This window comes from Zootoca vivipara, chromosome 3 (assembly GCF_963506605.1).
Source record: "Zootoca vivipara chromosome 3, rZooViv1.1, whole genome shotgun sequence".
Taxonomy (NCBI): Eukaryota; Metazoa; Chordata; class Lepidosauria; order Squamata; family Lacertidae; genus Zootoca; species Zootoca vivipara.
The window spans coordinates 80,488,336-80,514,282 of record NC_083278.1 but is presented as its reverse complement, the minus strand read 5'-3'; the positions used below and the strand labels follow the sequence as shown (position 1 = coordinate 80,514,282).

Sequence of the window (25,947 nt, the reverse complement as noted above, 5' to 3'; positions counted from 1 at the left end):
CCCCAAAAGTGTGGAGAGCATTGAGACCCAGCCATACCTGTATAGATTGAAAGCCAGGCCAAATTCAGGGTGCAGAGCTTTTGGTTTGCCTAGAAGTATTCTCTTGGCATATACGACTTCCCTTTGTTTGTAATCTAAGCTGGGAAGATAAACTATAAATTACACTGTCTCCTCACTTTCCCAATCCCTGTCTTGACTTGATTTTGTCTAGCATTTGCAGAAGCTAAAAAGTGGTACTTACAGCATGCAAGGCCGGGGGGGGGGGACCACTCAAAATTGTTGCAAACTTCTAATAAGAACTCCAAGAATAAGTACTCAGTGCATCATATGAAAACTTCTTGATGCGTTAATTTTTACTTGTACAGCAAAACTTGTAATATCCATTACAAACTTTTTGACCTTGTGAGAACAAGGCCTTGAGAGAGTGTTTTGTTTTTTAAGCCTGGAACTGCTTTTGTTGGCAGGAAAGAGATACTGTAACTTTCCTCGTCTCAAGGTCTTGGTGAGCAACATTGATCCGTATGCCTATAACTCTTGAAGGGTATTTGAAGTGGTGCCGAAATGCTGCTAGCTGCAAAGTAGATGGTATCATGCAGGAATTTGTAATCCCACATAGTAAATTTTTATCTTTGCTCAGGGTCTTAGAGCACTTTCTGTTGGTAGCTTTGAACAAGTTAAATCTCTTTTGCTCTCTAATTTAAAGCATAAATATTGCACCAGAAACAAAAGGATGGTGTGCTTTGAAAAATGCTTATCATTAACATTTCACTGCATTCAGACTTAAGTTTCACTGAATTTGGTCAGGGTCCAAAGTAGTTTGCTGTTTTGGCATGGGGAAAATGCTGCTTTAAAAACCCAGTGGGTGCATAGAAGGTAACAATCAAAAATGGGTTTTTAGTAGTGGTATACAGTAGAAGCAGACACTTTAGCTGTTAGAAGAATACATTTTAGCCGATTTCACTTAAACTTGCACTGCCTCGGAACCAAAACCCTGTGCAAATGGGGAGTTGCCTGTATTCTGCAAAAAGCTTGCAGGGAAAATAATCTTGCGCCTAATTAGCAAAATTGATATTACATAGTATGGTTTAAGATGGCATAACTGGTAAAATTGTTAAAGTTGCTAAGAGTGCTGGCTTTTGTCACCTTTAGGAGAAGTTAAGCTATTCCCACCCACGAAACCCTTTGTGTTTTAGCTACATTACAGCTCATACTGACACTGAAGGAGAATCTGAGGAAGAAAAAGGATGGATCAGTTCTTCCACATCTCCTCTGGAACCTGAAGAGAAGATAGAATTATTTAATCTCCTACAGAATGCGGACAGGTTGCATTGTGGTTCAGACAATGAGAAAATGGAGAGCTTCAAACTGCTGCTTGAAAATGAGGAAAAGGTATAAAGGGTCCACGCCATGCAAACATTTCATACAAAAAGCTATAATTCAGTGCGCTATATGTCATTCTCTTAAATGTTTATGTAACGATTACAACTCAGTCCTTGCTCTGATAGAAGAATTAGATTTTCTCAGCCACAAAATGTTGTGGCTGGAACACTAAACAAATGTGACATTCCTACAACATACCATAATCTCTACCTCAGCAGAAGGTGCCTGGATTCTGCACAACAAACTAGCAACAACTCTCCATTTTGTTGGGAAAAAATTATTGATTTGCAGTGGCTGTTTATTTCTGACTATCAAACCTTTATTAGGCATTTTACAAATAGAACCGCAAGAGAAAGAGTCACACACAAAAGTATTTAAAATGCATACAAAAAGGCAACAGTAAACTGCATACACTAATTGTATGTGTATATATAATCTGAGATTTATTCCTATTAAACTACTCCTTGAGACACTGCTGCCAAGAACTCCGCTACTCCCGCAGTCATCTTATGGTCACTGTCAGACAGGCAGAATCCAACATTTCCACCATGCTGCAGTGTCAGAGCACCCAGAAGGGGGGGACAACACATGCTCACGCAGCATGCTGTGGAGTGGACAATGAAAGAGAATATGCTCTACAGTAGCCGGTACATTCAGAGAACATCTACAGTATCTCTTGTCTCTGGGAGTGTTCTGATATCTACCCCTGACAAATGCCAAGGGAAAGACATTCAGTCGGGCCAGCATAAATGCCCTACGTTGGGCTGGGATTATTAGCTTTGTAACATAGTTGGCCCTATTATCTAAGATATTTAAATCATAGAACATGGGGGAGCAAACTCTATTTGCAGCTGCCACAATGTTTTGTCTTTCAACATCCTTTAATATGATTTGGACATTGTGGAAGATAAATTGCTCACTTGAATTATACAAGGGCTCCAGCTCAATGCCTATGGATCTAATTTTGTTTTTTAGGAGTTGGTACCATTTAGAATTAGAAGAGTCCTTGAGCAGGTCAGAGAGCAGACTTGATGGTGGGCAACGGAAATGGCATCGTAACCAGTATTTTATGGCAATAGTCCAAGCCCGGTATTCCATTGTGTGTATGCCTAATTCTGCACACATTGTTTCATATTTAATGGAAGTTGGGAGCCCAAGGATACGTCTCAGGAAACTTGAGTGAATCTTTTCTAAATCTCTATTAAACGCTTGTACCCATACTGGGGCCCCATAGAGCAGTGTTTCCCAACCTTGTGCCTCCAGCTGTTTTGGGACTACAACTCCCATCATCCCTAGCTAGCAAGACCAGTGGTCAGGAATGATGGGAATTGTAGTCCGAAAACAGCTGGAGGCACAAGGTTGGGAAACACTGCCATAGAGTATCTGGGCTGTTTATTTCAAAGACCTATTTGTTGCTCCTCAGAAGTATCTGGAAAGGCCAATGATAGAAATCAGTGGCTGAATAGAATGAATTAGAATACGATATGCTTTAATACGTGCAGAATAACAAGTGAGGACTAGCATAATAGGCATTTTAATTGTGGCAAAAGAAATATATGGTGAGGGCAATCTAATGTATCAAATTCTGTTTATTTGCAGTATAGAAATCATACTGGCTTTCTTTGGAGGCTTGCCCGAGCTTATGGAGACATGTTTGCAATAACCACAGAGGCTGAAGAAAAAAAGAACTATGCTTCCAAAGGTCAGCTGAGTTATGTACTGAGCTTATAATACCAGAGGACAAGGTTCCCCTGCTCCAGCCCTCCAGCTCCAGTTTTCTCCTATCATGCATGGACTGTTTTTCAGTTACTAGATGTGCAGTTTTAGGCATGGTTACCCATGTCCCACTATAATAACTGAGACTTGTTTCAGGGCAAACATGGTTTGGATTAGTGATAATCATTTTAAGCCAGTTAACCTTTGAACTGGCTTTGTAAATTTCAACATTGTCCATTAATTATTATTATTTCATATTTTATTGAATTTATATTCAGCATCCGAAGATCACAGGGTGGCTCACAAACTATAACTAACTACAGTGGAACCATGGAAGCCGAACGCCTGTAAACTCAAACGTTTCGACTCACAAATGATCGAAAACCAGAAGTGGTTGTTCCGGTTTTCGAATGATTTTCGGAAGCCGAATGTCTGGCACGGCTTCCGCAGCTTCCGATTCTGCAGCCAATTGGAAGCCGAGCCTTGGAAGGCGAACGTTTTGGAAGACGAATAGACTTCCGGAACGGAAGTATTTTATTTGTATTGTTACCTTTATATTGCATAGCATGTTCTTCAGCTAATATGGTCAGGTTTATTGTTAAATCACGAATATTACTTTTATGTTCTGTAATGCATCTTTTTCAGGTAAGCTTGTGAGTGAAAATGCTGTAAACCTGGATCCATCAAGTGCTGAGAGTCACCAGTGGTAAGTCTGAAGGACTTGAATCCATCGAATCAAATCTGCTTCGTTACAGCCAATGACCAGTATTAAGAAAGCAAGAAATAAATAAACACGAACAACATAGAACACAGAACAACATAGAACACTTTATTCAAATGTGTATAATAAACTAAACTAAAATAGGCCACACTGAAAGCAACAGATGCATTTTGATCTGAAAGGAGTTAAAAGGACATAGAATGCAACTGTTCATTCTGGGAGAATTAATAAAAAAGGGTTCAATAGATTTGACCTTACCAGAGTTATAGGGGCACTTGCATTCAGACTCTCTTCCCATTTAAGCATCTCCCCCGCCCCTGCCCCTCGCCCTGAATTGCCGAGAGAAGCACGTTTAAGCATGCCAGTGTGAAGGCTCTGCAATGCTTTTGGACCAAGAGACTTGAATTCATATTGATTGGAACAAATTTCACTCTATCCTAAAGCGAAAGTTTGGGGAAGGACCTTAGTCCTGTGGAGAACACATGTGGGACATAAGAGAAGGCCCCAGGTTCAATCTCTGGCATCTCCAGGTAAAACTGGAGAAGATTCCTGTCTGAAACAATGGAGGCCCACTGGATGGACCAATGCTCTGACTCTCTGTAAGGCAAAACAAAATAAAAAAATTCCTTCCAGTAGTACCTTAGAGACCAAATAAGTTTGTCATTGGTATGAGCTTTCGTGTGCATGCACACTTCTTCAGATGCAGTTTCCTATATTCCATCTCACTGGATTTTGTACATGCAGAGAGTGCATACACACACACACGTATGGTAGGAAGTCTCAACCGCTCACATCTTCCCAATATATACAGGAAAATCTGTGCAGTTATAACACATGGGATCCACGTGTGTTGTGAGTTTTCTTACCTACGTGGAACTGAAATGCTGCCTGTATTATACAGCCTATATAGTGAATTCCTTATGTTCTCATTTAAATGCCGAGAAAAGGAGGGGGAAGAACAAACAAAGTTTCGAACCTCTGTAAGTTCAGGGTCAGCCCAAAATGTTTTGGCACCTGAGATGGGAAGTCTAAATGACATCTTGTAGCTAAAACGCAGCCCATAATTAATGGTATCCCGAATCTAATGCTTCACTTTGCCTCCTGCTAGAATCAGCCCTGTGGCTTCTGAGTTACTTGCAGATCCCTAGCTCGACCATTAGGTGGCGCTCATGGCCCTTCTTTCTCCCTGGCTTCCTCCTATTTCAGAACAAAGTTGTTTTTATTGTGATTTCACAGTCCACCAAGGTTGCTGTGCTGCTGACAGCTCCGTGACTTAAGCACAGCTGTCAAGTTTTCCCTTTTCTCGTGAGGAAGCCTATTCAGCATAAGGGAATTTCCCTCAAAAAAAGGGAGAACTTGACAGCTATGGACTTAAGTGGGCAAGAAGTCTCACTGTTCATGAGGTTGCAGCCCAAATCCCTCTTGATGACATCCATACATCTCCACCCTTCCCTTTAATTTTGTGTCTGGCGCTGGCATCTTTTGTATCTTCCCATGCTTGTAGAAGTCTAGGAATATACTTGAGACATACAACTTACATGCACAACTAAGTTTTCTTCAGAATTATTGTCACGTTTGACATTTTCCCATTCACTTTTTACTAACTTTATTATCCTCTACCAGCATAATTCTAGGCATGTCTATTCAGAAGCATGTCCTATTGAGTTCAGTGGGATTTACTCCCCACAAATGTGTGTGTTTCTTTTCTAACTGCTCTGAATTATTACTTTCAACCAGTTTCTAGCCTCCCTCCTTTGTAGCTTTATTGCATAGCCTTCTTTGAACTCCAGTTAATTTCCTCTATTTATGCATGCTTTTTTCAGACTTTATTTTTGAACCCTGCTGTGTATCATGGACCTAAAAACCACTAGCAACCTTCACAGTGATTTATTTCTGATCCTCATGAGATGTCCTCCCTGTGTCGTTATGTTGATTCCATTCGCTTCAGTAGTCATTGGTCCCTGGTCAGATCCCCCATGCAGCTCATGCATAGAATGAATCGTACCACATCAGCAAGTAACACATGCCTCTTTCATTCATGGACTGTTGTAGTTAGCACATCCATTTGTGATGGGAACAGGTTGTTGATCCCTATCCTGATGGTGTTTATCCCTAGTGATTTTATGGTGTAGCTTTTATCCCCCTTTCATATTATAACAGGTATTTACAGGTATACAGGAAAAAGCATAGTTTGCAGCTATAGAGAGCTTTATCAGGTTTCACAACCTGGTTAGAAAAGTTGCCAGCTTGATTTCTCCCTGCTTATTAGTTGCACCATTCTGTTGTTGTTTAGTCGTTTAGTCGTGTCCGACTCTTCGTGACCCCATGGACCATAGCACGCCAGGCACTCCTGTCTTGCACTGCCTCCCGTAGTTTGGTCAAACTCATGTTCGTAGCTTCGAGAACACTGTCCAACCATCTTGTCCTCTGTCGTCCCCTTCTCCTAGTGCCCTCAATCTTTCCCAACATCAGGGTCTTTTCCAAGGATTCTTCTCTTCTCATGAGGTGGCCAAAGTATTGGAGCCTCAGCTTCATGATCTGTCCTTCCAGGGAGCACTCAGGGCTGATTTCCTTAAGAATTGATAGGTTTGATCTTCTAGCAGTCCATGGGACTCTCAAGAGTCTCCTCCAGCACCATAATTCAAAAGCATCAATTCCACATACTGCCTAAGCCTGCCTTGTAGAATTTTAAGCGTAACCTTGCTAGCGTGTGAAATGAGCGCAATTGTGCGGTAGTTGGAGCATTCTTTGGCACTGCCCTTCTTTGGAATTGGGATGTAGACTGATCTTTTCCAATCCTCTGGCCATTGCTGAGTTTTCCAAACTTGCTGGCATATTGGGTGTAGCACCTTAACAGCATCATCTTTTAAAATTTTAAATAGTTCAGCTGGAATATCATCACTTCCACTGGCTTTGTTATTAGCAGTGCTTTCTAAGGCCCATTTGACTTCACTCTCCAAGATGTCTGGCTCAAGGTCAGCAACCACACTACCTGGGGTGTACGAGACCTCCATATCTTTCTGGTATAATTCCTCTGTGTATTCTTGCCACCTCTTCTTGATGTCTTCTGCTTCTGTTAGGTCCTTACCACTTTTGTCCTTGATTATGGTAATCTTTGTACGAAATGTTCCTTTCATATCTCCAATTTTCTTGAACAGATCTCTGGTTTTCCCCATTCTATTGTTTTCCTCTATTTCTTTGCATTGCTCATTTAAGAAGACCCTCTTATCTCTCCTTGCTGTTTTTTGGAAATCTGCATTCAGTTTCCTGTATCTTTCCCTATCTCCCTTGCATTTTGCTTGCCTCCTCTCCTCCGCTATTCGTAAGGCCATTCTACCATAGCTCAATTGCATTTTTTAAAAAAATTATTACTTATTGCTTGCAGCAAGGTTAGAGGATTACAGTCAGAACCTACGCATCCTGTGCTTGGAAGTAAGTCATGCTGTTCTTAATGTAATCTATGAGTCTAATTACTAACTGAAGCAATTCATTAAGGCTATGAACCACTAGATCAGGGGTCAGAACTTGATAGTGCAGACCTTTTGCCCTCTAACTGGCCACATCAAATGGTTGTGAAGTGTTGTGAAATACTGGAGTGGGTGAAAAGTGAGGTTGGATAATCTCACCCCTGGTATACGTCAATTGATCACTATGCTCTGCAGGTGAGAGTTTCCTGTAGTAGTAGTAGTAATAATAATAATAATAATAATCGATTATTTATATCCCACCCATCAGGCTGGGTTTTCCCAACCGCTCTGGGTGACTCCCTGCAGAATATTAAAAACACGATAAAACATCAAACATTAAGAACTTCTCTAAACAGGGCTGCCTTCAGGTGTCTTTTAAAAGTCAGATAGTTGTTTATTTCCTTGACATCTGATGGGAGGGCGTTCCACAGGGCAGGCCACTGCCTGGTTGCCTGTAACCTCACTTCTCGCAGCGAGGGAACCACCAGAAGGCCCTCACAAGCTGGACCTCAGTGTCCGGGATGATCTATGGGGGTGGAGACGCTCCTTCAGGTATACTGGACCGAGGCCGTTTAGGGCTTTAAAGGTCAGCACCAACACTTTGAATTGTGCTAGGAAACGCCCTGGGCTCCTTTGGAAAGAAGGGTGGTTAAAAAAAATAAATAAATAAAAACCAGGTCTCATCTAGAGACATTTATGTGACATCACTTCTAGCATTAATGCTCAGAAGGGCCCTTTGCTACAGCCATGTCATTTTCTCTCTGTGTGTGTTTTTAGGGTAAAATTTCTTTTTTACGTAATTAAAGTTTGTGCCCCTGAAGAACGGCAAAAATCATGTAGCTCTTTAAATGAAAAATTAAGTGAGAAATGCCAGTAATGCTACCATCTTCTCTTCCGGTAATGTTCCCTTTTTAAACACAGTTCCTTTCTTCTGTTTCTTTGCTCTTCTGTTCCCAAACTCTCTTGGCTCCCTTCCCTGAGCTTCCACCTCTCCTACCTGCTCCCCTGGCTAATTTCTTTCCCTGAAATGGAAATGTAGTTTGCTTCTTCTTCCATGCTGCTACATATATCTTTGAACTTGCTTTTTATTTAAAAGGGGGCATGTGAATGTGCAGCAAATGTATACCTCCCCTTCAAAGGCTCCCTCCCTCTTTTCTTATTGGGTGCAGATACGATTGCAACTAGCGTGACTTTTGCACTAAGAAAAAAAAGCAGCTTGTTATTTGTCTAGAGAGGCCTTTACATGTAAAAATATCACCCTTAACTAGTTTAACCCGGCACCTTTCTTCCCTTGTCACGCACAGACTTGGAGATACTGTGAAAACCTGGGATTAGCTTGTTTGCATTTCATTGTTTTCTTTTCTGGCTGCAATCCGTTTAGCTATGGTATGCTGAGTTTATCTGATTAGCACCTAATGAGCCAAGGGGTTTTGGAGAGAAAATGTTGCCTGCATTTCTGCAAATTATGGGAATTGAAGTTTGTAGTACCCTTTTCTTACCGTAGTTGAAATTCCTTTATCTTTCCTGCTTAGGGCTGCCAACACTCTTGATTATTATTATTTGAAAGGCCAGTTTTGAAAGATCTTCCATAGCATCGTAAATCATCTCTTTTAGGATACCCTGAATTTATTCTATAGGAAAAATACAGAGTAGTTGAAATCTGTGTTGCTCTGTCCATGCACTTCTCTATCTACGGTATACTGATGAGAAAGATGTTGTCCTTCCTCTTGTTGCAGCTGTCATAAGCCACTTGTGGTATAAACCTTGAATAGTGTATAAAAGCAGCTGGAGTCAAAACTGATTCAAAGCCATCAGGGTCAGGACTGACAATATAAGGATGAACAATTTATACACCACACTTCTAGTGATTTTGTCTTGGCATACGGGATCTACACATTGACTCACAAGTTATTGATTAATCGATTAAGGCTATGGTCCAAAGGACACTCAAGCAGTAAGTCCTGTTGAACTTAATGGGACTGACTTCTGACTAGTCCACATGCTTAAGATTGCATTGCACAGGAACAAAGCAATTCTTTTGAACAATAAAGAAACCCTTCTTTGTTTTTAGATTATGCCCTTACAAGTCACGGCAGTCATTATTTTAGAAGAGACATTCTGCCCTGTGTAAGAGAGGAGAAAGAAGGCCTCTTCTAAAATTAAACACCACTCCTGTATTTTTTGTACTGAAAATTATTGAACAATTACTTTAAAATTCTTTAGTACTTTTTGCCCATCAAAACGCTTAAATGAAATAATAGACTAAACATTACAGCTTTGCTTAAAAAAAATGGATGGGTTTTAGTCAGTTTTGATTACAAGCTGCATTTGTGTAGCTGTAGCACATTAAACTGGTTTTGCCTCTGTGTTTTCCTCACAGGATCTCAGCCAGGCTGGCATTATTGTGATTAAAATGATCATCAGTGTTTTGATATTTCTCTCTCCCTCCTTTCTGCTTCCTGTTCAGGTTTGCAATGATGTGTGGCTACATGTCTCAGTTTGAAAGTGTGCAGAACAAAATCAGGAATGGCTATCTCTTTAAGGTATGTTTTTGGTAGCTTTGTTAAGCTGCTGCTGCTATTATTAAATTACTTCCTCCTGACAGCTTTGAAGACAGTGTTTAGAGTAAAAGTAACTGCCTGGGGGACATGCTTCAGTGCCAGGATTATGCTGAGGAGATGAGATTATTTTTGTATGCTCCTACCAGACATAATGAAGTAGCTTTCAAACTGAAAAAGATTTAAGTATGACTTTGTGAACCAGCCGTTCAATTTTTGTACTGCTCCCAAGTCTGAATTTCCAAAGAACAGCATGAGATGGGGAAAGAAGTGCATAATTATATGTTTGTATATATAAAAAAGCCTCATTTACTTTTGGTTTACATTAACACTCTGAGGTCTGCTTGTGTCTGTTGTTGCACTGCTGATGGAGTTTAAATGCAGGGCTGCTACTGATTTTAATTAAAGCAGTATTTCACCCTTACTTGGTTATTGATAAGACATTAGTTGTTCTATTCTAAACTTTAGACTTAATAGGCCATGTGTGTTGGATAATGCTTGTTTGAGGCTTCTTCTTGATACAAAGATGACTTTGGACAACTATAATAATCATAGAGTGCTAGGACAAAAGGGAAATGGTCTGCTTTGTGAACCTGAGCCTATAGCCAGGCAGCTAAAAATGGGCAAAGGTAAGTTAATTTTGGTCTTCTTTCTTACAGGAGCATCTAGACAAAGCTATTGAGCTTAAGCCACAAGACCCCCTTTTATATTATCTAACTGGAAGATGGTGCTATGAAGTAAGTGATCCTCAAGTCCTTTTAATGAGCAGAAGCCCTCTGAAGCTTACTTAAAATTGCACCATTGAGCAATTTTACTTTTGTTTTCCAAGAGGAGTTGAGTGTGTGAAGCTTCCTGTTAGAGAGCCATGCCTAGTATGCTCTCCACTGAGCGGCAGCAGAATCCAGACTCTTCTGCATGCAAAGTTCTGCCACTGAGCTCTGAGTCGATCCTAATGAAGTTTGTAAAGTGTGCCTGTGGCAGGTGATCTGTTTTATTTTATTTGGAGGATTGATCATTTGCTTTTCAATTCAAAATTCTCAAAGGGACAAAATTGAATAAGATATAAAAACAGCAGAATCCAAGCAACCAAGAAAATGCAAGGGGGCAAGTTGCAACTGCTAGAACAAAACAAAACACAAAGCAGTAGGTGCTAAACATGCACTTAAAGAGGCAATATCTTGGATCTGGAAGAAGAAGAAGCTGGGGTTCCAAAGCTTAAGGGCAGGATGCATGATGAGGATGACAAATAAGGGACCAAGACCCCACCATCCTCCTTGCCCTGGGAAGATGTCTGTCTTCCTCTGACGAACGTGGATGAGCCCTAGCTCACCTCTCCACTTGAAGTTTCAGAGTACGTACTGTGTTTCTAAGCTGCTTTGAGTGCTTTCAAAGCCCAGAGCAGCTACTGGGAAGATCATTGCACCTTCCCCAGCTCCAAACTAGACTGCAGGGCTGAGGTTTAGACTTCTAAAAAGTAGCGCCCCCCCCCAAAAAAGGAGCAGAAGTATTCTCTTCTTCAAACCTATATTTAGTGTTTGCATATCTTTTCCAAAAGGTTGTAAGTTTTAAATCCACCAAGCATACTTCTGCTTGGACCTGAAATCCATTAGTAATAAAGACATAAATATGCCAGACTTCCCTGTTCTTTTCACAAAAGAGAACATGCAATTTATGAGTAGCATCTCTGCTTCGTGTTATTTAACTTTACCTTGGACATCACCCTACTTTGAGACTGAAATGGTAACCAAGATAAGAGAACTTCATATCCAAGTTGGAAAGAAGCCAAAACACTGAAGATAATAATCTTACTCTTATCAAGTAATCTAGACAGAATATCTCAAGAGAGAAAATTATATGTGAAGCAAGGAATTAGATGAAATCTGGGATCAATTAAAACTCAGGGAAGCAGAATTCCATACACTATGTTAGTTGCATAGGCAGAAAATTGATTCAGTGCAGCTATGAATAAACGGATTCAGAGACACCAGTGTGGGCTGCAATACATTTGCTTTCATTAGGACACCATGATCACGGTGTTTGGTTTGGATGGGGGCAAATACCCGCTTTACATATATAGAGTTTATGGGATGGCATTGGGCAAATTGTCCCTTAGCTTAACCTACCTCTCTGAAGTATGGTTAGGTTGTACTGAGCCTAATAGGGGGGAAAGAATGTAATAATAAGGCATTTTCCAGAAAGGACCAAAGTTTGAAAATTGTCTTGGCTACTTTAAGGCCAAGTACAAAATTGTACTACTTGGGAATTTGCATTTTTTTTGGGGGGGGGGTTTCTGTAAACCCCATTGTCGCATCCAGGTCTTTGTAGTAGTGGACTAATTTAATGTGTGCTTGCACATCACTTGTTCCATCACAGTTTTCACTGGCATCCCCTCAAAGCTCACTGGATGACCTTGAGTCACATTATTTCTTAGCCAAGCTTCCTCCACAGAAGTCTTGTGAGGATAAAATGGTATAATCCTGCCCTGAGCTCCTTGGAGGATACAAATGTGACAAATAAATAACATGTACAACTCTGATATAAAAAAGATGCTTTTTTTGTACAATGGATTTCTTTCTAAAGAGCAAAAAAGGATATTCCTAGACTTTCTCTAGCTGGCAATATTGTATTAATAATGAAAACCCCAAAAGGCCTGATTTGAGAAATCTAATTTATAAAGGTATTAGAAATTCTTCTGGACACATTTCCCTTTAACAGGGGCTAGAACAGAGAGTCAAAGCCCTGTATGCAATTGACATAATACATTTTTGGTGTTCCTTTAATTTTGTTGGAGATTTTATATAGAAAGGTACTAGAGGCAAGCTAAGCAGTTCCTTTTTTGGGGTATGAAGGCTTATTGAGCAGTGAAAACCAAACCCTAAGCCAGCCAGAAATGAAACTGAAACCCTCAACATCGGTTCTTATTAAATTTTGTAAGGAAACCTGTATAGTGCCAGACACATCTCATTCTTCTAAGCACATGCCACAGGTTTTAAGGAGCTAATTATAAATTCCACAACGGAAAAATTAGAAGCCCTATGACATCACAGCTGAACCTTGTGTGGGATCCATCAGCGTACAGTACTATGAGTGTATATATATTGGAATTTGGGTGGTCCACGTGAATATTATATTGTGGAGAGAGATTTGCCAATTGTGTTATTGAGCTAGATCTGATCCTATAGTTTGCATTGCCTGCATTGTATAATTGTGAGTGTATGGCTTAGCCCCCCCCCCCCCATATCCCTGGGATGACTTGCTTAAAATGCTTTTTTTCTTTGCCTCTCTGTGTGCTAAAGTGCAATGTAACAGCAAGACAGCTTGCTATCAAGGCTAAGAGCTGACCTTGTCTGGAGGACAGAACGAGAGGAAGAGGGGCTTATTATCAGCGATGATGCGCTTCCAGCCTGACGCGGGAAGTTGCTAGCTTGATGCGTAAACTAACCTTACTGAAGGCTGAAGGCTTTGTTGAGTCAGCACGAGAAGGACCAGACAGAGTGCGTGCACACTCTTACAGAGGAGGGGGAAGGAGACCAAAAGAAGTGTATAAGAATCTTTGCAAACTTGTGTTTCTTTACTCTTGTCGTGAAACATGGATCACCGAGAGTCCCTTAAATTTAAGGATTAAATTCTTTCTCTGAATTCAACCCCGGTGTCATTATTGACTATCTGTGTCCTGCCTGGGCGCAACTTAAAGGACCCTTAGTAGCTGATAAGGCTACAATATAAGCAGTATTTCCCCTCATTTTATTCTTCTGTCAAGCCATATGTGCTTCATCTGGATTAGCTGAAACTGATGCTAATGCACAAATGTTCCTCCACTTCCAAGAGAGCAAATGCTTGTCCACAACTGGCCTTACCAAAACAAAAAGCAAACAAAAAAACCCCACCCCAAACTGCTGGAAAGGTTTAAAGTTTGAAGTGTCTGTTTATTTGGTGGGTGGGTGTTGTTTTTTAATAAAAAGGACAGTAACATTTCCCTTAAGAAAGAAAGTAGGTAGAGGCTTTGAGAGTGGGCTATGTGCTTGCTACTTCCTATATGATGATCGTTTTCATCCTAGAAGTATATTTGCAAGTCATTCCACTAACAAAATTTGTTTGGGGGCAGGAGGAAAGCACTAACACATGAAAAAATTGAATGACACACCTATGATGAAATTTGAATATGTGTGTTTGTATACATACAATATATCATGCTGACCAATGTGAATTAATAATTTATTTATTTATTTATTTATTTATTTATTTATTTATACCCCGCCCTCCCCAGTCAAAACCGGGCTCAGGGCGGCTAACACCAACAAAATCACAATAAAACATAAAAAGCAATTAATTAAAATACAGATTAAAATACAATTAAAATTTAAAATGCAGCCTCATTTCAAATACCCCATAAATCCAAGCCATGAGGGAGGAAAACACAGGGGTCAGACTAAGTCCAGCCCAAAGGCCAGGCGGAACAGCTCCGTCTTGCAGGCCCTGCGGAAAGATGACAGATCCCGCAGGGCCCTGGTCTCCTGTGAAAGAGCGTTCCACCAAGTTGGGGCCAATACTGAAAAGGCCCTGGCCCTAGTAGAGGCCAATCTAGCCACTTTATGGCTCGGGATCTCCTGGATATTGTTGTTTGTGGACCTTAAGGTCCTCCGCGGGGCATACCAGGAGAGGCGATTCCGTAGGTGCAAGGGTCCCAAGCCGCATATTCTACTGTCTTCACTGGGACTTCTCCTTAAATGTGGGTTTTTGGTGTGCCATGGTGTTGTTTTAAATTCCTGCCTCCCCCCCCCCCTTTAGACCAAAAATAAAAGCGTTTTTTTCTCAGGAGTGTTTTTTTTCCTGAGATACAATGGTGGCCATCAGTGATGGCCACTTGCTTATTTGTGAAAATATTTTATTTATTTATATGCCACTGAATGCCAAGATAGCTTCTCAGTGGTTTGCAAAATGTAGACACTATCCATCTGAACAGGTTTGCTAGTGCAAGAACTTTTAACTGTGCAAGAGAACCACCTTTTTCCCTTCCCACATGTCTGCTGTGTGCCCCATAAACATGCACCAGGGGCTGTTGGGGAACCCCTGGAACAGATTTAGTGGGTGTTTGGAGAGAGAAGAGGGTGCAGACGTTCCATTGCACAACTAAAGCTTCTTGTGCTAGCAATGCTGTTTAGTTGGATATCACCCATAAAAACCAGTTGTACAACTGAGTAGATCCAGTATGGAGCTTTTTCCCCCAGAGTTGGTTAATTTGTTTTTCTTGAAGATAGCTTATTATGATAATTGACTTGCAAAACAACACTTTGTTACATTTCCTAAAAGCATCTCTGAAACAACACTCTCTCCACCCCTTCTTCCTGCTATTTCCAAAGGTGGCTCAGTTGTCTTGGATTGAGAAAAAAGTAGCTGCTGCTCTTTTTGGGACTCCGCCAACTTCAACAATTCATGAAGCTTTGCAGAATTTTCTTAAGGTAGATACTATTTCCCACTCCCTCGTTTCTCTGCAAAAGCCCACCTACCAAGTGGCTGGTGTTCAAGAAATTTGCTCAACAAGTTGTTCTCGGCAGCTATAAATTCAAAGCTCTTCTAAAGGCCAAAGATTTCTGAAATGATATCTGTAGAGGAATAACTGCACGCATCTGCCTGAACTAAATTTAATTCATCTGCTGTGTCAGCGTTTGTTGGGATTTGGGCTGCTTAAAGTGTAAAACACCTTAAGTTTCATATGGAGAGCTGATTATGTGAAAATTGCACTTGTTAGAGCTTTTGGCTTGTGAATAGGATCCTGACTGAAAGAAACCTGGCATGATGTATTGTGCAAGTTGCAAGCTGTAATTTGCAGGTTCTGCCCGGAATAGCTGAGCAGGACCATCCATCCAGTGCCACGCTGGTCCTGCTTTTTGAGCTGCAAACTGCCTTGTGGCCCTCTACCTCATTGAAACTGGGGCCATTTTAATTTAACTTATTTGCCTCAAGTGCCCCCTCACTGGGTCTGTGACCCCATGGGTCCCACAATGCCAAATGTGGTACCTCAGTGGCTGAGTTCCCTGCCATTCTTTGTTCCACACACTTTGAGTTAGTGACGGCAAGCAGTTGCAGCCTCAGCTGCTGGGTTCACCATTTCCTACTGTGCTGCATCTTCCTGTCCCCGGCCTGCTATTGCTGCATGCCTGACAGATATTCCACTACCATCACCAAGTGGTGTAGCCCCTAGGCCTAAGTCCATGGCTAACAGTGCCACCATTTCTAGGAGGAACTTGGTGCTTTATTATAAATATTCTGTTGACTTTGGTGTTCTTGCTGTCCTGTTCTTCATCTTTTTCTCCTCTTGGTCAGGCTGAAGAAATACAACCTGGATATTCGAAACACAATTATGTCTATTTGGCAAAGGTAAGTGAAACTAGTCTGCTCTCTTCCTTTAATATAATGCAGTGATTTCTATTAACTTAGGTACCTGGTGTGATGTTTTCCCTCCTCTCTCCTGTCCAGTGCTACAAAGATCTTGGCCAGAGGACCAATGCGCTGAAGTTCTGTGAAACTGCATCATCAATCCTGTCAGTCACCAAAGAGGTGCGTCTGAAGGCCCATTTAAATGTTATTTATTTATTTATTGGACTTGTATATCACCCTTCATCATAAGATCTCAGGGCAGTTCACAAGATAAAAATACAAGGTTTTTTTTATAAAAAAAAATAGCTAAAAGAAAAAACAACAAAGCAGTAACCTCCCCCTTCCCACAGGCAAATTTAAAAGGCTGTAGAATATTATTCAGCCCAAGGCCTTGTTGAAGAGAACGTTTTCACCTGGCACCTAAAGATATATAATGAAGGTGCCAGGTGAACCTCCCTGGGGAGAGCATTCCACAAAAGGGGGGGTGCCTTGTTTGGCAGCAGTTTCTGCTGCCTCATCAGTCACCTAGGGATGTTATGATACTGTCATGTATCACAGCCTGAATCATTAAGGTCTTTCCCATGCTATTGTTGGCCGTGATGATGAAGTGCAGGATCTGTAGGGTGGTACTTGTCTTCTGCAGCTTTCATGTACCTTAAAGAGTGCCTGCAGAGGAGAGCTTCCTGGTACGTTGTACTTTTATTTCTGTAGAGCAGGAATGGGAAGGTTGTGGCCATCTAAATATTTAACTCCCAAACTCTGTCAGCCCCAGCCAGCATGGCCAGTGGTCAAGTGCTGCTACAGTTGTAGTTCCACTATATCTGGAGGACCACAAGTCCCCAACCTCCTCTTCCTCTAGTGCTCTAGAGCAGTGTTTCCCAACCTTGTGCCTCCAGATGTTTTGGGACTACAACTCCCATCATTCCTGACCACTGGTCTTGCTAGCTAGGGATGATGGGAGTTGTAGTCCCAAAACATCTGGAGGCACAAGGTTGGGAAACACTGCTCTAGAGCAGGCATGTCAAACATGTGGCCCTCCAGATGTTTTGGCCTACAACTCCCATGATCCCTAGCTAGCAGGACCAGTGGTTGGGGAAGATGGGAATTGTAGTCCAAAACATCTGGAGGGCCGCATGTTTGACATGTCTGCTCTAGAGGAACAGTTAGAAACAAAAAAGAGAGAAGTCCTGGGCCCAAATCATTATGAAATATGGCAGTTGCATCCAAAGTAGAAGGTGGCTTGTGACATCCCCAGTGTGACTGATTGCAGTAACACATGGAAACTGGGTAAATCGAGTAAAATCTAATATGATGAAATTATGTTTAAACAGAGGACTATCATAATAGTGGCACTTATTTTAATGAGGAACTGGGCGGCATGCAGTGCAGTTAGTCACACTGATCAGATGAGTTGTGACTGTCTGATTTTGAAGTTCTGCATTAGAATTGTCATAGGCAATTCAGTAAGCAGTCTGGAGCGTTCCTTAAGGCTACGAAGCCCAACATCGGAGGCCCACCATGCAAAGCTTGCTACAAATGCACTTAAATATAAGATGGGTGGTATTTTTTTTGCAGGGAGGGGGAAGACTTGATTCAGATAAATTATATCTCATTTACTTACGCAATAAGTTTGAAATGTGGAATTCTGTAGTGCAAGCTTTGGGACCACTGCTGCAAGCAGGTTCAGGTGGGGAAATTGTCTGGCATCTCTTCCTGTTACTTGACAGTATTTTGGCAAAGATTTGCAATGAGTACAATAAATATCTTTCAAGGCACTGATACATAATTTCTTGGTCTGGTTATGTTGTCTTAATGTTGTTGAAAGCTTGCTGTGGACACATTAATTATGGAGTTGGATAGATTTCTGAAGTCTTCTCAGATCTCCAGTCCAGTTCATGCTCCAAGACAAACTAAAAGGTCCTTGACAACTGTCTGCCTAGCTTGAGATTAAATATCCTTCCCAAGTGGCTTATTCTGCTATTGAATTCTTATGAGGTTTCCTAACACTTGCCCTAAACTGTTATACTGCACTTTAATCCTACAGGGCACATTTCAAAACTCTCCAAGACTTTATTATGTCCACAGAGTTGTTAATTCCTAGGGGTTGCCTGGTTTTTCTGTGTATTGCAGGGTGCTCTGCATTTTATCTCTCCAGCTTACCAGGGCTTGTAATGTGGTCTTCTCAGTGGTGAACCTTCAGTTGCAGAATGTTCTTCTTGTAAGGCAGGCCAGTATTAATCTCCCCATATTGCAGTGGGGATGGGAGGACCAAGGATGAGTGAAAGTAGCTTACCTAAGGCCATCTCATGATATCATAGTGGAGGTGAGGCTTCAGATAGCGGTTTCCTGGCTAATAGTTGGCATTCTTAGCCATTATGGGTCACTGACTCTCAGATGTAATGGGATTACTCTAACAAACCATGACTTGTGTGAACATAAGCAATAGGCATGAACACTCCCTCTTCTTCTCTGCTCAGCTGCAGAGGAGATTTTTTGTTTTATACCTCAGTGTTCAATGACATCTGATCCAGTTGTTTTGAACATCCTGTTGACGTCTGAACCAGGCCTATTTCTTCTGTTCCCCTTCTTGTTTTACATTGAGTTAAAAGTAATCAATATTTCTTTCCATTGTTTCTTCTTCTTCTTATAACGAAACTACCAAATTGCTGGAGACTTGCATCAAACAGCACGTTGCCTCTTCTGTGTATCTTTTTTGCTGTGAGCTAGAAATGAACTCTCTGTGGGAGATCAGTTCCTACCATCTTATCTGCTGTTGGCCAGGAAGCTTTTGTCAATGGATCCCAAAATATCAGTGCCTGCTGAGTGCTAACAACATTGCAGGGCTAAACCCTTTCCCAATTTTCTTCGTGTTTGCCTTGTCCCATCAGTCTGGTGGTTGGGACTGGTGATTCCCAGAGTATAGTGACTGGGAATCAAGCCCAATACACCTTGCATAAAACTGAAGACTAATTCATGCATATACCTGGCTGTGTAGGATACTGCTTAAAATAGAACCAATTTATGGCAGCTCCAAAAGACCAAGAGGCAACTGCTCCATGCAAGTGTCTGTGCAATACTGGTGCCCTCAGCCACAGCATCGCTAAATTTGCAGTGGTCAGAAGTGCCTCATGCTGCTGTGGAGCCACATCACACAGATAACTTGCTGCTTGGAGATGTAGCACCCACAGGGTTCCATTTGAAATGGTCATGTGCATATGAACTGAGCTTTGCAACTGTAGAACAGTGACTGTGGGTGACACCAAATAAATCAAAATGCAAACCGATCCAAAATAATAATAACTATTGTAATAGACTATATTTGACTTTTAAATATCTGTGTTTGAAGAGCCTAGAAATGATGGTAATGTAAGTCACAAACTTCAAGCCACAGGAATGCCTGGGTTCACTTAAAGTCTTCCAAAAGGTGATGACTAGAGGATGAAAACCTTTATTAGTATCTGTTAGAATGTAATGTAATGAATACTTCAATGCAGGAGGAAGTTGGAAAGGAAAATCATTGTATTAGGTTAGCCCCCCCACCCTTTGTTCAGCTTTCTACTTAGCTATTGCATAATGATTAAAAGGAAGAATGAACTAGTTGTGTTTTCCTAGTCCATGAACACTGAAAATGATACCTTGTTTTGATGCAGAAATTGGCAATGGGTATAGAAGCTCTGGGTGGTTCCTCATATGCAATGTCCTTTTTTTTCCTTTTAGGATAAAGAGGCTGATGAAGATTTAGAAACATTGCTTCCGTCCCTGAGACTGTGAACCAAACAACAACAAGCACTTTTAGTTATGTTTTTGAATGATACTGTGAAAGGCATCTGGGAACCCAGATCCAAGTTCTGAAAGCACACATATGTGGGTCTTGTGGAGTTCAGTGGGGTTTATAGCCATGGAAGGCTTAGAATTTGGGAAAACAGGGCTGAGATGATACTAAAGGGTTGTATCTAAGGCTGGCTTTGATCTGGTGGAAAGCACTTCCACTCGCACAAGATGATGCACCCAGATTCACCAGTTACCTACTGTTGTGTCCTCTGCCTATCCCATAATGTTTCAGAGGGTTTCCCAACCCACGGGAGAAGCTTTTGAGGAGGCAGGTGGGGGGGGAGGGGGTATGGAACACTGCAGTGGATACGGGTGGGATAGGCAAAAATAATGTGCCTCTCATGTGCAAGCAGAAGCGTTTTCCATTATTACTACAAAGCCACTGCTCGGTGCAAACCGGTGATGGAAATCCCAATAATAAAGTCAAGGGGCGGATGGATCTGTCAATTTCAGTTTTCTAAGTTTCTCATTTTTCCAGTCTTAAATTCAGTTCTCCACATTGTGGCAGCACCCTGCAGGATCCCCTCCAGTTTTAAATACTCATGAGAGTTTGCCAGCATTTTGGTGTGAATTTCTCCTCATAAACACAATTTTGTATGCATAATTTTGACTAGCATGGGTACTTTGGGAAGCAATTTTCCCCAATACATTTATGTATGTTATGTTAACTAATACTCATTTCTATGCACACTTTCTCCTAACGTATGCATTTTTTTGTAATATATTGTGCAGTTGGAAAACTGCACTGCAAAATTAATAGAATTGCTAATTTTGAAGGATGGCTGTGTTTCGATTCTCCTGTTGTTCCACAAAATGCAATTTAGGTATGTTCCCCTTTAAATGTGAACTGAATCTAATTTCTTCCCCAACCCTAATGAAGTCTGAAACCCCAGGGGAAAAAAATCATTGGACTGGATTACTTCAAGCCCATTAAGAATGTAGCAGTTGCTCATGTGCAGCAGGAATCTTATGCCTGCATTAACACACTTCTTTACACTAGACACCCATTCGGGCACATATTGTTGGTTATGCTGTAAAAGAATTATCAGTCCACTAGTGGAGTCCAATCATGTGAATGTTTACTGAGAAGTAAAACATTGCCATATGCCTCAGGCATTGCCCTGTTTTGACTGGGCTGAAGTGCTGCTAACTCTGGAGTTGGTTTTAGTTTAAATACTGGTGTTTTCCCCCTCCTTGGCAACATATATTCTTGGGCTCTCTGTAGCAGAACACATCCGTGATCACCTCATTCCTTTTACAGACTTAATTTGCAATGAATAAGTTGTGAATCGGGGCCCTTAGGTGAATGTCGCCAAGGAAATTGGAACATGGAAATCATGCATTTGTCTCTCTAAACAAATTATAGTAATTGTCTCTACTAGTTTTTTTTAAGACTTTGCTGGGAATCTCCAAACATAAAATCCACTGCTGGCAATGGATTTCTTGATGGTCATTAATCGTCCTGAGAGTGACTAGGAAGCTAGTCTTCGTTGCCTACACAGGCATGGAAGGTAAAATTATGTAGCCAGTGTGGTGTAGTGGTTAAGAGCGGTAGACTCATAATCTGGGGAACCGGGTTCACGTCTCCGCTCCTCCACATGCAGCTGCTGGGTGACCTTGGGCTAGTCACACTTCTCTTAAGTCTCTCAGCCCCACCCACCTCACAGGGTGCCTGTTGTGGGGGAGGAGGGGAAAGGAGATTGTTAGCCGCTTTGAGACTCCTTCGGGTAGTGATAAAGCGGGATATCCAATCCAAACTCTTCTTCTCTTGGAAAGTATGTAAGTTGTGGGAGAATTGCTCTTTGGGGCTGTTATTTTAATCTCTGGATTTTAAATAGAAATATATTTTATAAATCATGTATTTACACATTATGCTGTTCTTGAAACATCTGAAATTGAAATATTAAATGAGTTTTGATGGAATTGCCTGCTGTGGTAGTATATTTCTATATGCATAGTGGCAAAGTGAGTTGCTTCAAGGCACTGCTTCTGGTGTGAAGTCTATGCGTATTGGAGAAGGAACCTGAAACGTGGGCAGCATAAAGAGTCTGGAGAGTTTCAAGTCATAGCAGTGAAGCTTCAGTTGTCCTCACCCCTTCCCAGTTTCCACCTGCCCAAATCCACTTATATAAACAGTTTAATACAGGCAATTTGTTGCAATCTGGGCATCTGACCAATTCTTGTTTGGATCTATGATTAGATATTCCTTTCAGACTTCCCAGCATCAAACTTTGTCTTCCATAGGCAACAACTATCTTACTAAATAAATGCATTTGTATATTTGATATCTTTCAAGAGAAATAGATGGTCCTGATGTAAATTTTTACTATCCCATCTGTGGTGGTGTTCCTATAGCGGAGGTGGTGTTGCAACAAAATTGTGCACACTCCAGAATGTCCAAACCTTTAAAATATAGCTTTAAAGGCCCATTTCCCCCTTCAGCACTCTACTCTGCTTCTTATCCACATTGCTATTGATTGCTTCTGCTTTGGTTTATCAACCAAGCTTGTGTCATGTCTACTGTTTCTGCTTCCTCCCAGTCACCTTCTGGAGGGATGACTGCTTAGAAAGGGAGAATATGGAATATTTTCTTGAACATGCACTTCCTGTCTCATCTCTTTCTCTAGCTGAATAAACTGTGTACGCACATCCCTATCCCTACCCCCCCCCAAACAATCCTGGGAACTATAGTTTGAGGGTGCTGTGAATGATAGCTGTGATGATTCAGCCGCTGGAAAACATGCTTTTATCCATAGATCTCAGGGCGGTTCACAACATCAAATTACAACGCTAAGTAGAGAAAGTCCACCTTTCCCAATGCTGACTCGCCTGTCATAGCTGGGGCCGATTTGCATATGTAGCTTGCTAAAGTAGAACAGATTGCTTTTTTACAAATACTGCTCAAAGCCGCAAACAATTCTGGCACTGATAGGTTTCATGTTTACATAATGCTGAAAATAGTTCCCTGTTATATTCTATGCCTAACACAATAATGTTACGTGTTTTCACAGCTAATTGAGACTTGCTACAATAAGCTAGCAAGCATTATTTTCCATACATTCCAGAAGCTTCTGGCATCCATTTTGTGCCATCTTTCTGTGTGATTTTGCCTCCTAGGGATGATGGCTTAGCCACAAAACTAATCTAAAAAGGGGGAGGGAAGGAACGAGCCAGCACCATTTCACTTATGCATGTTTAATATGCAGGCTGTACCGCTCTCCTTCTCTTAGAAGCAAAATAATCTGAACCACTTATTTGCTGAGCCACCCAGAAAACAGTTGTGCTGCCTCCCTGCTCTTTCTTGCCAAACCTAATGTAATCTTAAACTTGTGAGCTACCCAGCCAAGTTTTGAGCGACTTAGTACGTGGTTTTTATGCCAAGCAGACAGGCAAACCACTCAGCAGTGACCACAAGCTTATCAATAAGCTATACCTGACACAAAAGAGTCCCAGGGGCAGGAAGAAGAGCCATAATTCCCAAAGGTTGCTTGACTTTCACATCCTTATGTGCTCTGATTACACATACGTTTATGTGCGTTTGTGCACATGTGTGTGTGTATATATATAGATATAGGTAGATAGAGGATATTAAAAAGTAAAGGGTCTGCATTACTTTTTCCCTTTCGTGTTTACTTTATATGGTCAGTTTATTTTGTAATTAGACCATTTCCCTATACCACATGGGTCATGCAAGGGAGCTGATGCTATACAGTACATGTGGGGATTTTGTAGAGTGTTAACAATGCTTACTATACTTTATTGATCATAGGATAAATGGCTAGTTCTTGCTGCATGGTATTTGCATAGGCTGTTTTAGCACAGCTCCTCTTGTGACACGTTCTGAAGTTGTCTTAGGAACTTGCATAGGCTAAAAGATAGTAAAACAATGGCTATAAATGGCTCTGTTTAAAACTCCCATTATCAGGAAGAGGAGAAACATAATATCACTCTCTAAGGAAACTGGTCTTGTCATTTGAAATATTTACACTCGATGATGGAAAGCAGACTCCAATAAATTGCAGAAGAAACCCCATTTTGTGCTTTTTAATACTCCCCTGGCAGAAAAAGTTCCTACCATATGATATGGAAGCAATCTACCATGTCAGTCATACAAAGGAATGTGTTAACAGCTCACACACAGCATTTATGGGTTTGGCAAAATGCATTTCTTACACATATGTCATTTGCCAGTGTTCTATTAATGGAAATAAATATTATAGCTTAGGGATATTTAGCCATCTTTTTATTTTATGCCTAAACATTACTGCTTTGTCCAAATCACCACTCAAAGTAACTCATACCGCAGGGTCCAGCAAGGGGAGATCTGTGGGTACTATTGATATTATTACGCATTGCAATGGTCACATAGTTCCTATTGATCTTGATAAGCGTACACCTCCATGCATTTAAAATACGTTCTTTCCCCTGAAAATTCCTGGGATTTGTAGTTTATTCCTCACACCCTCTAAACAAACTACAGCTTCCCGCTTTCTCCATGGGGAAGCAACATGCTTTAAATGTATGGCTAATGCACAGGCATAATGCAGATAAAAGTACACATTCCCAGGTGCCAACAAATCCAATTGCCAGGCGAACACTGGTGGACTGGCCCTCCCTGTTCTGGTGGGTAATAATGAGGCTTTTAAGTTTTATTGTTGCTTGTCTGTGATGATTAGACTAAATTGAAAGGGTGAAAATCACTCTGTAGGAAAGGGGCAGGGAACCTGTGGCCGTCTGGATGTTGACGGGAGTTGGAATCCAATAAAATCCAGAGGAAGGGATATTTTCCCTCTTTGCTGCGAGATAATACTTATTGAGACTGGGAAAATAAAGAGGGCTGGTGCTTTCAGTTTTTTTGTAGTGGCGATTGCAAGGGACTAAATGCCAAATCTGAAGAAATTTGAAATAGGAGAGGTTGGGTACTTTTTTTTGAAGGGATTCCTACTTCGGATTAGTAATTTAAACTTTGCAGGTTTGTTTGCATTTTGAACACTAGCACCAATATGGTAATGCAGCCCCACTATGGAAAGGGCACTAAACACCTTGTCCACTATGATACTGCTCCCAGTATTTCCATTTTTGTACTAGCACTGCCAGCTGCTGTGTGCACATACTCTAGGAGTGCTATACGAAGAGAGAGTTGTAGTTGTAGAAACATATTCACGCTGAAAAACCTTCAGTCATACTGACTCTGGTCAATGCAGGCCGAGATTGTCCCAGGGGTCAAGCCTGCTTTTGAGTTCCTGTGCGTAGCTGTGCATTTTTCGTCCTGATTGCACTGGTAATTGCTATTGAAGGAAACGCTGGGCCAGCAGTACAGAAGGTTCCCATTAGTGCTGAAAGCAGAAACATGTGGGAATGTCATGAACAACTTGCTGGCTCATTTCAGCCTCAGGGATTCCTGATTGATCACTTGAGGCTGGCCAGTCCCCTTCATTACGCACGGCAGAAGGGGGCAAATATGCATGAAATAGCCTGAAAGTTGCTCTAAAATAATAGAAGATACAAAAGGGGGAGGTCACATTGCTCTCTGTTGCATCTGTTGTTGTCATTTGTCTTGGGAGACAACGGAGGAGTGTGCCTTTTGGGGTGAACTCAAACTGTTGGAGAGTTACACTGCCTGTTATTGCATCAATAATAATAATAATGCATATTTCAGAGGATCAGAGTTCCTAATAGACAATGGCCTGGGTTGCACATTTAGAAGTGAATGTGCCCTATTCTTGCCTGGTGGATCTCCATGCAGCCTATTTCTTATGGTGTTGTACAAAGGTTTTTGGCTTATTTCTGGTTTACCACTCATAGTTTGACTGAATATCTTTCTTTTTGGAAATAAACCACAGTCCATGTTTGGAATGCACCACAAGCTATAGTAGTGAGCTGCACAGGAAGGTGG

General features: G+C 41.3%; 1 protein-coding gene across 3 annotated transcripts in view; it reads left to right on the top strand.

Annotated features, from left to right (window-relative positions):
* Window positions 1–25,208, top strand: part of RMDN2 (regulator of microtubule dynamics 2) — a 32,284-nt gene extending 7,076 nt beyond the window's left edge. The window contains exons 3-11 of one of the 3 annotated variants that reach the window (XM_035108271.2): window positions 1,194–1,389; window positions 2,980–3,082; window positions 3,742–3,802; window positions 9,752–9,827; window positions 10,502–10,579; window positions 15,203–15,301; window positions 16,167–16,220; window positions 16,320–16,400; window positions 19,938–25,207. In XM_035108271.2, the coding sequence (XP_034964162.2) occupies window positions 1,194–1,389; window positions 2,980–3,082; window positions 3,742–3,802; window positions 9,752–9,827; window positions 10,502–10,579; window positions 15,203–15,301; window positions 16,167–16,220; window positions 16,320–16,400; window positions 19,938–19,991 (802 nt within the window). In that variant the 3' untranslated portion in view covers window positions 19,992–25,207. Of the gene's footprint in view, window positions 1–1,193; window positions 1,390–2,979; window positions 3,083–3,741; window positions 3,803–9,751; window positions 9,828–10,501; window positions 10,580–15,202; window positions 15,302–16,166; window positions 16,221–16,280; window positions 16,401–19,937 lie in introns of all 3 variants that reach the window. The other 2 variants (XM_035108273.2, XM_035108272.2) reach the window with 2 other exon arrangements.
* Window positions 25,209–25,947: the final 739 nt, after the last annotated feature.